The sequence below is a fragment of the Papaver somniferum genome, chromosome 3, assembly GCF_003573695.1.
Source record: "Papaver somniferum cultivar HN1 chromosome 3, ASM357369v1, whole genome shotgun sequence".
Taxonomy (NCBI): Eukaryota; Viridiplantae; Streptophyta; class Magnoliopsida; order Ranunculales; family Papaveraceae; genus Papaver; species Papaver somniferum.
Window position 1 is genome coordinate 118,880,287 of NC_039360.1, and position 12,594 is coordinate 118,892,880.

Here is a 12,594-nt window from a genome sequence, read left to right on the forward strand (position 1 = left end):
GGCACAGATTTTTAGGTATGTTATATTAAAGTTTGCATTCCAATTATACCACTAAAAAAATAGGAATACTCCTTCTGTTTCAAAAAGGCTGTCCTCTATTCCGTTTTCGTCCGTTTAAAAATTATGTCCAGCTTCTGTTTATAGTCATATATTTCCAATGAACTTTCTAGTATACCCTTAAAAATTTTATATCATAAATTTATAACGGGACACGATCTAAGATACCAAAGAAATCTGTATAACTAAGGAAACAAATAGATCCTTCATTCCTTTTAAGAGAATACTCCCTCCGTTTCACAAAGACAGTCCATTTTGACTTTCTCAAAATATTAAGGAGACCATATTATTTTACTTGACTACCCTTAGTTACTTATCTATTTTATTTTAATAAAAATGCTAACAATAAAGAATATCCAAAATTGGTGTGAGAATTATAAATACGAAATATAAAAGGGAAATTTAAAAGATATTGAATTTAAGAAGTAAAGACTTTATAAGGAATCTAATTTTTAGAGTTAAATGTATATTTCCTTAAAAGGAATGAAAGATATATTTGTTTCCTCAATTATACTAATTTCTTTAATATTTTAGATTGGGTCACGTTAAAAATGGATTTATGAATATAAAGAATTCAAGGGTATATTAGAGCGTTCATTGAAAAAGTATGACTATAAACAGAAGCTGAACACAATTTTGAAACAGACGAAAAAGGAATAGAGGACGGTCTTTCAGAAACAAAGAGAGTATATATTTAATTCCAAAGATTAAATTCCTTATAAGGTTTTTACTCAAAAAATTCAATATATATTTTTTTTATATATTTTGTATTCATAATCCTCTTAACAATTTTAGGTAGTTGTTATTGCTAGCATTTTTATTAAAATAAAATAAATAAGTAACTAAGGGTAGTCAAGTAAAATACCACGGTCTCCTTAATATTTTGACAAAGTCAAAACGGACAGTTTTTCTAAACGGAGGGAGTAATTGGACTAAAAGTGAGGGATAATTATGTCAAGTGAAAAAGACTAACCATGAACACCAAATCCAATTTTTTTGTGTCAATTGATCACTTACAATTTACAAAAAAAAAATGGTCATATAAAGGTCCTCCCTCACAGTAACTAACAGACTATATTTTAGGACAATAGGTAGAACTGGTGCCATGTGACAAGCTGAAATGTTAAATGAAAAAGTAGGGTTGAAGGTTTTTCGGTTTATAGCGGTGTTTTCAGCTGTGAGCAATTCCCCTTAGTGAAGTGTACAGATGAATATAATGTAGTGGATATATCCGTGATAATCAGAAACTGCAATACATACGTTTTCTTTAAGTTGTTCAGCTGGATAGAAGAACGCTATAGATAAAATTAGGCAACTTCTTTAACAAGATGATTAGCTCACTAGTGGTTACTAGCTAACCCTATGTCCGTTTGCGAGATTCTGAAATTAAAGCTGTTTTGCTTGATAAGGTTGAAACGAAAGCGGCCATGGAGACTGAGATAAGGTCTCGAAACAATGAACCAGTTGGATGTTTTAGGAGAGTAGAGAGAATGCGAGAGAAAGAAGATAGGGAATTTTGATAAAATCCCCGTTTTCTGATATCCATAAAAAAAGTGCCCCTGTTTTTTCAAATTTGTTAAAGTGTCCTACCGTTTACTTTCACATCTTGCACCCGCATAATTGAGTCACGGATCGTTTATCTAGTCAAAAAACGGGTCAAATTACACTAAACCCCACAGTAAACCTAAATCGAGTGAGAGAATAAAACTCATCTTCTTTCATTCTCAGCCGACAATAATCTTCTTCCTTCCCTTCTGTTTCTGAAATTGAATAAAAACGCTGATGATGTTGAGATCAAGAGCTTTTGTTTGTGGACTGAGTTGGATGAGAAGCAAAAATTAAGGGTTTACCAGTTTAGAGATCAGTGGGTATTCATCAACCGAAGTTTGAGAGCAAAGAAGAAAAAGGGTTTTTGGGTTCCTGAATTCTCAAAGTTCGACAGAGAAGAGGGTGCTGCTAATCGAATTACAGAAGAAGAATAAGTGGATTTGAATGAAAGTTTCATAGAAAGGGATAAATTGAGGTTTTGTGGTCAAGTAATAGATGGGTTTGATGATTCGAGAGGCTTGGAAGGAAGAGAAGAACATAGAGAAATAATACAGGGTTAGGGTTTGATTTGAGCATAGATTCATGTGGTTGTGATGATGATTGTGCTGATGGTGAATGAAATTGGAGCAATTGATGATGATTTAGGGTTCTTAGAAGAAGAATCTAGGGCGATTTCAGATTCCAGTGTTGAATTGATGGTTTGCAATTTTGTTCGAGGTATTTTGTGCTACGTGATCGATATTCAAGTACCGGGTTGTCTTCAATGCACACTGTTGCATCTCTTGGTAAGTTTTCATCCATGTTCATATCAATATCAGTGTAATGGGTTGTTAATGCTTCAAGGAAAAATTCTAACTCGCAAATTACTACTGTTTTATAGATTTGTTTGATTTTATTTGTTTCTATCTTCTTATCTTTATTGCTATATCACTGTAATTGATTTGAATCAACCAATTCAAAATATTGGGGATATAATGTTGTTGGAACACAAAGTGATTGTGTAATTGACTCACTAAAAAGTCAGTGTTCATTGTGGTTGTGTTGTTGCCGATTCGTATTCTGTTGGTTCAAACACTTTGCAGATTTTAGTCTCACTGGGTGATTTTTTGTTTTGTGATAGGGAATATGAAGATGTTTTGTTAGAGATACAGAGATACAGAGAAGATGTTGAGAGAAGGGGTTTGAACCATGGAGTTGATGTTGTTGTTGTTCTGGTGAGTGCAGGTGGACTGAGATGACATTGCAGGTGGATGCTTAGATGTATGCTTAGGTCACATGAGGTGGATATGCTGGTGGCAGTTGGTATGAGCTGAATTGATTGTACTCGAGTTGGTAATTCAGTTGCAGTTGGTATGAGCTGAATAGATGTATGCTTAGAAATGAATTGGTACAGTGTGAATACAAGACTGAGAAAGAGGGTTTGATGCTCAATAGATGTATGTTAGGAATTTACAGGGAGGTGTTGCTTGAATTGTAAGGATTTGAGTTGGATTGCTTAGCTCAAACTGGTGACATTACAAGCTGAGTCAAAGATGGAAGCAGAAAGAGGTCTCAACTAAAGTGGCAATGATATGGTTGGTGATACTGCCATGGCTAGGTAGTGATGAACTCAAGCTTTAATTGACGAAGATGTTGTTGTTGAAGCTTAATGATAAGGGGAGTACATGATTGTGCTGGTCTGGAGTAAGGGAAGACAATGGATGCGCAGGTCTGAATTGCAGGTGATGGTGAAAAGTTGTGGGATTGAAGCTACAAAAGACTGAAGAGATGGAGCTAATTATGGAGTTGGTATGGTGAAGCTGAAAGAGCTGTAGAGCATGGTGAGAGTACATGAATTGCAGGAGCTAGAGAAATTGAATGATCTGCCAAATGTATATGAACTGAGCATGAGAATGGTTGAATGCATGTTGGTGGACTGATTTGTATTGTAGAGCATGGTGTTGGTGTTGCACGCAGTAAGAAGAAGTGGAGTTGATTTGGAGCAGCAGAAGAAGGGGCCATTATGGCTGGGACTCGACTCGACTCGGCTTTCAAATCAGTGATTCAAGAGAATCAAACTCTACTCAGGAGGAAGCGCTTTTTGGACATTTTGACCCTGTCACCTAAGTGTTAACAGCTGCTAACTGTCGTTTAACGTTTTTTGAATAAAACGGTCAAGGCAAGGATACTTTAACAAATTTTTAAAAAACGGGGGCATATTTTTAGTGTAATGTTAAAAGTAGGGGTTCTTTATTAAAAAGTTCCGGAATATTTTGTGGCCATAGTAAGCCAAAATGTGTCAAATGGAATTATAATGGAATCCAAGTTAGGGAGATATCTCTGTCTATTTCTTTTCATTTTGATTCATCTTCTATTGAATCGATGAATATCTATGTCTATTCCTAACTATGTCCCATTCCTTTATACGATTGGAGCCATATCTGGTGTCTTCGAATATACTGCCTCCGTTCTTTTTTAATAGACCAGTTTTGTTTTTAGCGAAATTTAAGGAAATTAAGAGAACTTATCATTGAAAGTGGTCTTCATGACACTTGTCAATAAAAGAAGTGAAGTGAAATGGTCCCCATGACACTTGTTAGCAAAAGAAGTAAAGTGAAGTGGTCCACATGACACTTATCATCAAGAGAAGTTGAGAAAAGTGGTCCCAAAAAATTAAAATAACATTTGACTTTTCCAATTAGGAAACTCGCCTATTTTTTTTGAAACTTTTATTTATAGAAACTGGCATATTAAAAAAGAACGAAGGCAGTATATGGTATCTGGTTGAACGCGCGTGCACACCGTCCCCATTACCAATATGATCACACCAATTGCTTTACATTTGGGAACTTGGAAATACCGTCATGATTAATACCACCACCATCTCCTTGGAATAATTGAATTGGCAATGGATTGGACAGTAGGGTTGGATCCCACCAGGCTTGGACAGGGACGGGACTATAATCCTCCATAAAATATAGATGCCGATATAGGATCCTATATAACCGGCACCAAATACTCACTCCTCTCAATCACTACTCCCTACCCACTACTAACTGCAATATTTGCCTTCATTGCGTTTCTGCATCAAGAGAAGGAAATGTCGAACCCTAAGGTTTACTTCGACATGACAGTCGGCGGACAGCCCGGAGGACGAATCGTAATGGAGCTTTATGCCGACGTTGTTCCTCGTACTGCTGAGAACTTCAGAGCTCTCTGTACCGGAGAGAAAGGTAAGGGTAAGAGTAGTGGAAAACCCTTGCACTACAAGGGATCTTGTTTCCACAGAGTGATTCCTGGGTTTATGTGCCAAGGAGGTGATTTCACTTTTGGAAATGGAACTGGAGGTGAATCCATCTACGGGAAAAAGTTCAATGATGAGAACTTTGTGAAGAAACACACTGGACCCGGGATCTTATCCATGGCTAACTCTGGACCTGGGACCAATGGATCTCAGTTCTTTATCTGTACTGATAAGACTGAATGGCTTGACGGGAAACATGTTGTTTTTGGTCAAGTTGTGGAAGGTATGGATGTTGTTAGGGCTATTGAGAAAGTTGGATCTCAGAGTGGTAAGTGTAAGGTTCCTGTTGTTGTTGCTGACTGCGGTCAGCTGTGTTAGATCGAACGATCAACTTGTGTTTGCTAATAATATTTCCCTAATTACGTCATTTGGGCTTCATTTTGTTGTTGTTGTTGTTTCTATCCTGAATCTCTCTAATGGAGCTCAAAATCTTGTACCGCTACTACATGTCTTAAAAAATAAATATGGGGTTTTATGAATCGTATCTTATTACTGTTAATGTTTGATAGTTAGCAAATTCCTGCGGTGATTTAAATGGAAGTGGTGTAATCAATCAAAAAAATAAAAATGAAACTGGTGTATGTAAAATTTAAGCAATTGCTTCTAATTGTTTGCAACAAGTTACAAATTTGAACTCTTCAATGTGGGCAAGGACGGGTTACCTAAGCAGCAGCTAATGAAATCAGGTGATTGAAGAAGAACATGTACCACTTTCTTGGATAGAAATTGAAGTGTTAACGAGTTCCTTTTCAGGACGACGACTTTGCCATTCTACTGAAAAGGTGTGTGGGGGTATGAAATGTTATTATGTACAAAGTAACAAGAACATGCCATACCAGTACAACACCGAAAATTCCGACAAGAGAAAGAGAAGGATTAACGGAACATGACGAATACAAGCACGAATAAGAACCGATTAAATCGGTGGAATAATGATTTTTTTCGGAATTAAATTCCAACCATTTTGTTTGTTTTTCTTCTTCATAAAGAAATGCTCCTAAAGTTGGAGTGATTTGCTCAAATCTCTTAAAACTTGTGATGAACATCCCGTCGTCAAGAATATCATTGTTGAAGAGTTCGTCGCCGGATAATCCAAGGATGAAGATTCCGGTGTAGATTCTGTCGCCGGAGACAAAAATGATGAAGATCTCGTCGTTGGAATGGCTCTCAAGTGATTTTAAAACCCATAGTACCCAAGAACGACCATTAAAGCCGGGATAAACCTTTCTAGTAGAGGAGATAAAATCACCATAAAGATGCACAAAACTTATCAAACGATAAGAGAAAAACATAAATAAACCTAATATAACAAAGATCTAGTGAAAAGTAATAAAAGGAGATGAGATTCCCGCTCAGATTCGGTCCAAAACGGACGGGATCTGAGCAGGTGGTGTTCTCGGCTAGAGAAGTTTTTTTCTTTCTTCTATGGAGTGACGCGAGAGAGGAGCAAGGGTAGATACATTGGCCCATGATCTGGTAGACCATCTTCATTGTAGAGGTGCTATCTTGTATTTCTACGAAGCACCTACTGCATCGGCCTGTCCCTTGAGATAGGCCACCATATCAAGCCATTGCGCACCATATCAAGCCATTGTGCACTGTCTTTTTCCTATCTTAAAATTCTACATAGATTTTCGAATAACGATCTTCAGTCCAGGTTTGAAAATCCAAAAAGCACTTCCAAAATAGTGACCTCTCAGTCTTCTGGGAGGGCCTTTTTCTCTTGACCATCAAATTTGTCATTAGTCATGGCATGGGCATAACATTTAGAACGAATGCAAAAATGTGGAAACAGAATTGGCTCCGGAAAAGTTGAAAGATCAAAAATGCAATCACTGCACACTAAGGTTTAGTGGAGTGGTCACCCATGATTCAATATTCAACCCACTGACACATCAGCAAAATTCAATATTCAATCCACTGACACATCAGCAAAATTCAATACTCAATCCACTGACACATCAGCAAAATTCAACGTTTAAGCCCAGTGGCGATTCAAGATTGATAAAGGAAACGCCAAACAGAAAGCCGTCTGACGCCTATCCATTGGGCGTCTCCTTAAAAAATGAGCACGATTCACCATTTTTTTTTCTCTTTTCTCTCTTCTAAACGAAAACAACGATTTCGCATGAGTGGATGGGTAGACGCCACAAGAGTAGATTTCCGATGCCCAATGGTTGGGCGTCTCATCGCATCTTGGATAGAATATTCCCCCTGACGCCAAACCATTAGGCGTTTCAAGACTTTTTGAGACGCCAAATCATTTGGCGTCCTATCGCTGATTGTATTTCAGACCCAACGCGCCTGATGAATCCTCCCTTGAATCAACACTTTTAACAACGTTTTTTGGCGTTGAATCTTAAATCACGGGCGCCACTTCACTAAGACCTTGTTTGTTTGCAGCTGACTCAGCGTCTGAATCTTAGGGAATGCTGACTTAGGTCATTCTTAGGGAATGCTGGTTTTTATCGTCGATTCATTAAGGATTTTAGCTTGATTTCTAGACCTCTTTGCAATTTGCTTGCAAAAGATGTTAAGTTTGTCTTTGATGATGCTTGTTTAGAGGCTTTCGAGAAGATTAAAACTTTACTCACTACCGCCCCCATAGTCCAGGCACCCAACTGGAACCTACCCTTGAAATCATGTGCGATGCTTCAGATTATGCTATTGGTGTTGTGCTAGGTCAGCGAGAAAACAAGTTACTTCATGTAATTTACTATGATAGCAAAACTCTGAATGATGCCCAGTTGAACTATACCACTACGGAGAAGGAACTGTTAGCCATTGTGTTTTCCTTAGACAAGTTTAAACCCTATCACTTAGGTTCTAAGATCGTAATATATACTGATCATACTGCTTTGAAATATCTTTTGTCTAAGAAGGATACGAAACGTAGATTGATTAGGTGGATCCTGTTGTTACAAGAGTTTTCTCCGAACATTAGAGACAAAAAGGGTGCAGAAAATGTAGTAGCAGACCACTTGTCTAGACTTGTTGTGGATACCCTTAATGATTCCTTTCCTATAAGGGACAGCTTTCCTGATGAACAATTGTTCTTTGTTACCCAATTACCTTGGTATGCGAATATAGTGAACTATCTTGTTACTGGTCGAATGCCCCAACATTGGGGTAAACAAGAGCGTTCTAGATTTTTAGCTGATGTTAAACACTTCTTTTGGGATGATCCTTATTTGTTTAAGTATTGTCCAGACCAGATTATTAGGAGTTGTATACCTGAGAGTGACCAGTCCAGTATTATTTCCATTTGTCATGATCATGCGTGTGGGGGTCACTTTAGTGCTAAGAAGACTGCTGCTAAGATATTGCAGTGTAGATTCTATTAGCCTTCGTTGTTTAAAGACTCCCACAGTTACTGTGTTACTTGTGAACGTTGCCAGAAATTAGGAACCATTTCCCGTAGGAACATGATGCCCTTGAACCCTATTTTAGTTGTTGAGGTCTTTGATGTGTGGGGTATTGACTATATGGGTCCGTTTCCTAATTCTTTTGGTAACCTATACATCCTTGTCGCTGTTGACTATGTCTCTAAGTGGATTGAGGCGGTTGCGTGTAAAACCAATGACCATAGGGTTGTGATTGATTTCTTGAAAAATAATATTCTTACACGTTTTGGTACACCGCGAGCTATAATTAGTTATGGTGGGTCGCACTTTTGTAATGGACCTTTTAGGTTTTTGATGAAGAAATATGGTATTACACATAAGGTAGCTACCCCGTATCATCCACAGACGAGTGGTCAGGTTTCCAATAGGGAGATAAAACGTATATTAGAGAAAACAATTAATCCTAATCGGAAAGACTGGTCGTCTAGGCTTACTGATGCCTTATGGGCTTACCGTACTGCGTTTAAGACCCCCATTGGAATGTCGCCTTATCGTCTTGTGTATGGAAAGGCATGTCATTTACCTGTCGAGTTAGAACATAGAGCTTATTGGGCTGTTAAGCAGCTAAAATTTTCTCTTGACAAGGCAGGAGCCCATAGGAAACTCCAGCTCAATGAGTTGGACGAGATTCGTATTGATGCTTACGATAGTGCGAAGGAGTATAAGAACAAAATGAAACTTGTGCATGATAGAAATATTTTAAGGAAGTCATTTTCTCCAGGTCAAAAAATTCTTCTGTATGATACCCACTTGCATCTTTTCCCTGGGAAGTTACGTTCTCGGTGGACTGGTCCTTTTATTGTTCGCACTGTCTTTCCTCATGGAGCTGTTGAGATCGAGACACCGGATGGTAGTAGTTCTTCAAAGGTTAACGGTCAGAGATTGAAACCCTTTTTAGAGCCCTTTCCAACAGGTGATGTTGAGGAGGTCCCTCTGGAGGACCCTGTTTACCCTTGATTGACCATCGAGGCGATTGTATGTTGTATATTAGTTTTTGATTTCTCTATTCACCCAGGTACTATCTTTCCGACTTCTCTCTTTACTGATTCCTCATGATACTTTACTTTTTGGTATTGCTTTTTCATTAGAAACATTGAGGACAATGTTAGATTTAAGTTTGGGGGTGGGGAAGAACTTTTTAGTTTCACTTTTGAAACTTCTAGCGTCACATGGTATCCGGTTAGCTAAGTTTACATACTGTTCCTCACCGAAAAGATATAAATTGGAATGCTAGGGATAACAACCTTTTGAGACATTAGAGAAAAAGACATTGAGATCCTTGAAATTCAGGAGAGAACTTGTTCCTTTTAGAGGGTAACCGTGATGGACCTAACCATACATGATGGAAAGGCAAGTAGGTCAGGAAATGTCAGAAAGACAAAGCAACCTCACAATGTAGTCTTAGTTACTGGATTGCGACTCTCTCTCAATAGAAACTTATCATCATCAACAAGCGGAGCGACATCAAAATCTATGAATAAAGGTGAAGACGTTTTAGGTTTAGAAGCAACAATAGAAAAGAATAATTCAAAAATCAAAGTTGAAGTTATAAGAGCAAATGATATAAGTTGTTAGAATCCATGATACCAAGACATCACAAGTTGATCCAAGTTTTGAAAGTCCTTCTCTCATGGCCATGTAAATTGTTGTCTTGTAATTTTTGTTTCCAAAAAAAAAAAAAAAAATTAAAAAAAATGAAAAATGAAAAAAAATCATCATTACCTTTTGTTCAATAAGGCCAAAGGGAAGTAGAAACTTATAAGTCAAGCAAGAAATCGAAGAGAAGAGTTAATTGTCAAGGTTCTATGAGGTTCGATAGTTTATCATCAACAGTTGGAGACCGAAGAAGACGTTGTTTCTACTGAGCACTATGAGAGAGTCGAAGAAAGATACATTTGGTTGCTTTGTTAGTCCGCTTTCAATCTGGCACAAGATCTTTCTAGCACTGGTTTAACTCATCACACATAATTAGTCCAGCTGTGTAGCAGATGTCCCTCTCATCTTTATCTCTCTCCTAATCTTATCCAGCTGTAAAGCAGCGGACGCATCTTACAATGTTTATCTAGATGTGTAGCGGATATCTCTTTATCTAGCAGTTTTGCGGATGTGTCTCCCCTTTTCTTCAGTCAGCTTTAGAGCTGACACCTTTAATTTCTCTGCATTCTAGTTACTTGGAGATGGGTTGAGAATATGTATGTCCTCATATCTCTTTGGATACTTGTGACCAATTAGAAGTCATGGTTTTGTGGGTACACCTCTGGTAAACCCTCCCGAGATTAACTCGGTTTTATTTTTTTATTAGTTTTGCTCGAGGACTAGCAAATAATAAATTTGGGGGTATTTGATAGACGCATTTATGTGTCTAATTTATCCTTAATGTTTCGTATTGTTGGTACTCGTTTTCGTCCTTATTATGGTGTTTTGTGTATTTTAGGTATTTTTGGAAAAATCGGCTCGAAAAATCACTCGGAACACTCCCGAAGGACACTTGCTATACGGAGCCCAGATTTGGTTAAGGGGCACCCCAAAAAGGCAGCTGCTATTCGCACCCCACAGCTGGTTAGGGGGACACCATCTTCTTCATTTGAAACTTAAAAATTGGCGTGAAAAATGTGGCAGCTCTCTGAGAATGTTTCGATCGAAATTTGAAGATGTTCTAGGTGGACTAAAGGGCTGAAACTTCATGGGTAGTTGTGATATGTCATAAAAGAGCTGGTATGGGTGTTTGTTTCGATCAAATTTGGCTGGAAAATCCGTGACAAGGAATCAAGGCAGCCCGTGCATGAGAAGAATAGTTCACGAGTTTTGGAAGATTTATGTGTGTTCTGCTCGTGTATGATGACTCTAGCAACACTCTGGACCGTGAAAAAGATAAATGAGGAGATTTTGCAGCTGTAGAAACACGTGAGAAGCTAAAACAGGGAAGAAAATATTCCCAGAATATTTTTCTTCATTGCCGAGTTTAATGAAAATTTGTGAGAGTTATGGCGTGATACTTTGCTGTTGTTGAGTATATATAGGGTGAGGGGATCATAGAGAAGTGAGACGGAGAGATTGAGAGAGAAAAAGAGCACCACGGAGCGAAAAATCAAATTTGCAGAGATGCCATTTCTGCTGCTGCAAAACTGAAGAACACGAAGAACGGACCTGCACCAGCAGTCGTTTTTGAACAATGACAACAACTCATTTTGTGAGTCGCAGTTTACAGGAAGACTTAAAAACGCAACAGCAACACTAACGGCTCTTTGTAACGGTTTTTGCAACAGTTATAAGCGTTGAAAACCCGATTTTTATTATAATTCTCCCTTATTCATCATTTGTAACCCTTTGAGCATAAATAAAATCAACTTTTGAGCGTGTTCCCAGCATGATGAGCGGATAATTCTCTCGTAACCAAGGCAATGGATGAATCTATTCACACATGAACAATGGGTAACTATTTCATTTTCTCTAATATTTAATTATAATTCACTCAATCACTGCTTTTGCAGAGTTCTTAAAAGTTTACATAATTTTCTTAATTAGTTGTGATTCAATTAGATAGGTTATGCTTTGGTTAGATAATCTATGCTTAGGGGATACAATTAATTTTTGAGAATATGTTTGATTATTTGTGGATTAAGAAATAAAGGATTAAAAGGATAATTATAGTTATGAAATATTTGACATCATTCATGTGTAATAGTGGATCCTAGTGTCTTGGTTATTTTCCAATCACCTGAAATCAATTTTGAGTTAAGTTTTCTATATTTTTAAGTTCTATTAAGTCTAGAATTCATTGCCTTCACAAGCCTCAACGAACTCTTTACTACAACATCATTGAAAATACCATCAATGCTTCATCGCTAACCATGAACCGTCGCTTCATGAACCGTCGCTTCACGATTCAACCTGCGCATTGCTTTCAATACATTGCATATGATGTTAGATTTAGATGAAGAGTCGGATAAATAAACGATAAAGACTACTATTGTTCCCATTCTTGTTAAATTCTTTACCAAACCTTAAGTATGAAAAAGAGGATTCATTTATCATTTTATTTTGTTTTGTTTTTTTTTTCGGCGTGGACCTTAGAAGATATAGGCATGCCAGTGAGTAATTAGGTGATGAGTGTGTTTCTTATAATAAAAATAGAGTAGCTATCGGATCTTTTCACAATATCACGAACCAGATTAAGAAAAGAATAAGATTACTTGTTGGAATGGGGGTAGGTCTGAAATATGTGAAGCTGGGAACATTGATTAAGTAGTATGACATCACAATATAAAAAGTTAAGGTTAAATCTATTCAACACCTAAAGGA

At 37.5% G+C, this 12,594-nt stretch overlaps 1 protein-coding gene and 1 long non-coding RNA gene across 2 annotated transcripts; both read left to right on the plus strand.

The window, feature by feature from the left end:
- Window positions 1-1,286: 1,286 nt before the first annotated feature.
- On the plus strand, window positions 1,287-3,933 carry LOC113357162. The gene is made up of 2 exons (XR_003363523.1): window positions 1,287-2,390; window positions 2,726-3,933. It is a non-coding gene; the product is annotated as an uncharacterized LOC113357162 (long non-coding RNA).
- Window positions 3,934-4,594: 661 nt separating this feature from the next.
- LOC113357163 (peptidyl-prolyl cis-trans isomerase-like) lies at window positions 4,595-5,372 on the plus strand. Its single transcript, XM_026600459.1, has one exon. The coding sequence runs from the start codon at window positions 4,685-4,687 to the stop codon at window positions 5,204-5,206; it is 522 nt and encodes a 173-aa protein (XP_026456244.1). The 5' UTR covers window positions 4,595-4,684; the 3' UTR covers window positions 5,207-5,372.
- Window positions 5,373-12,594: the final 7,222 nt, after the last annotated feature.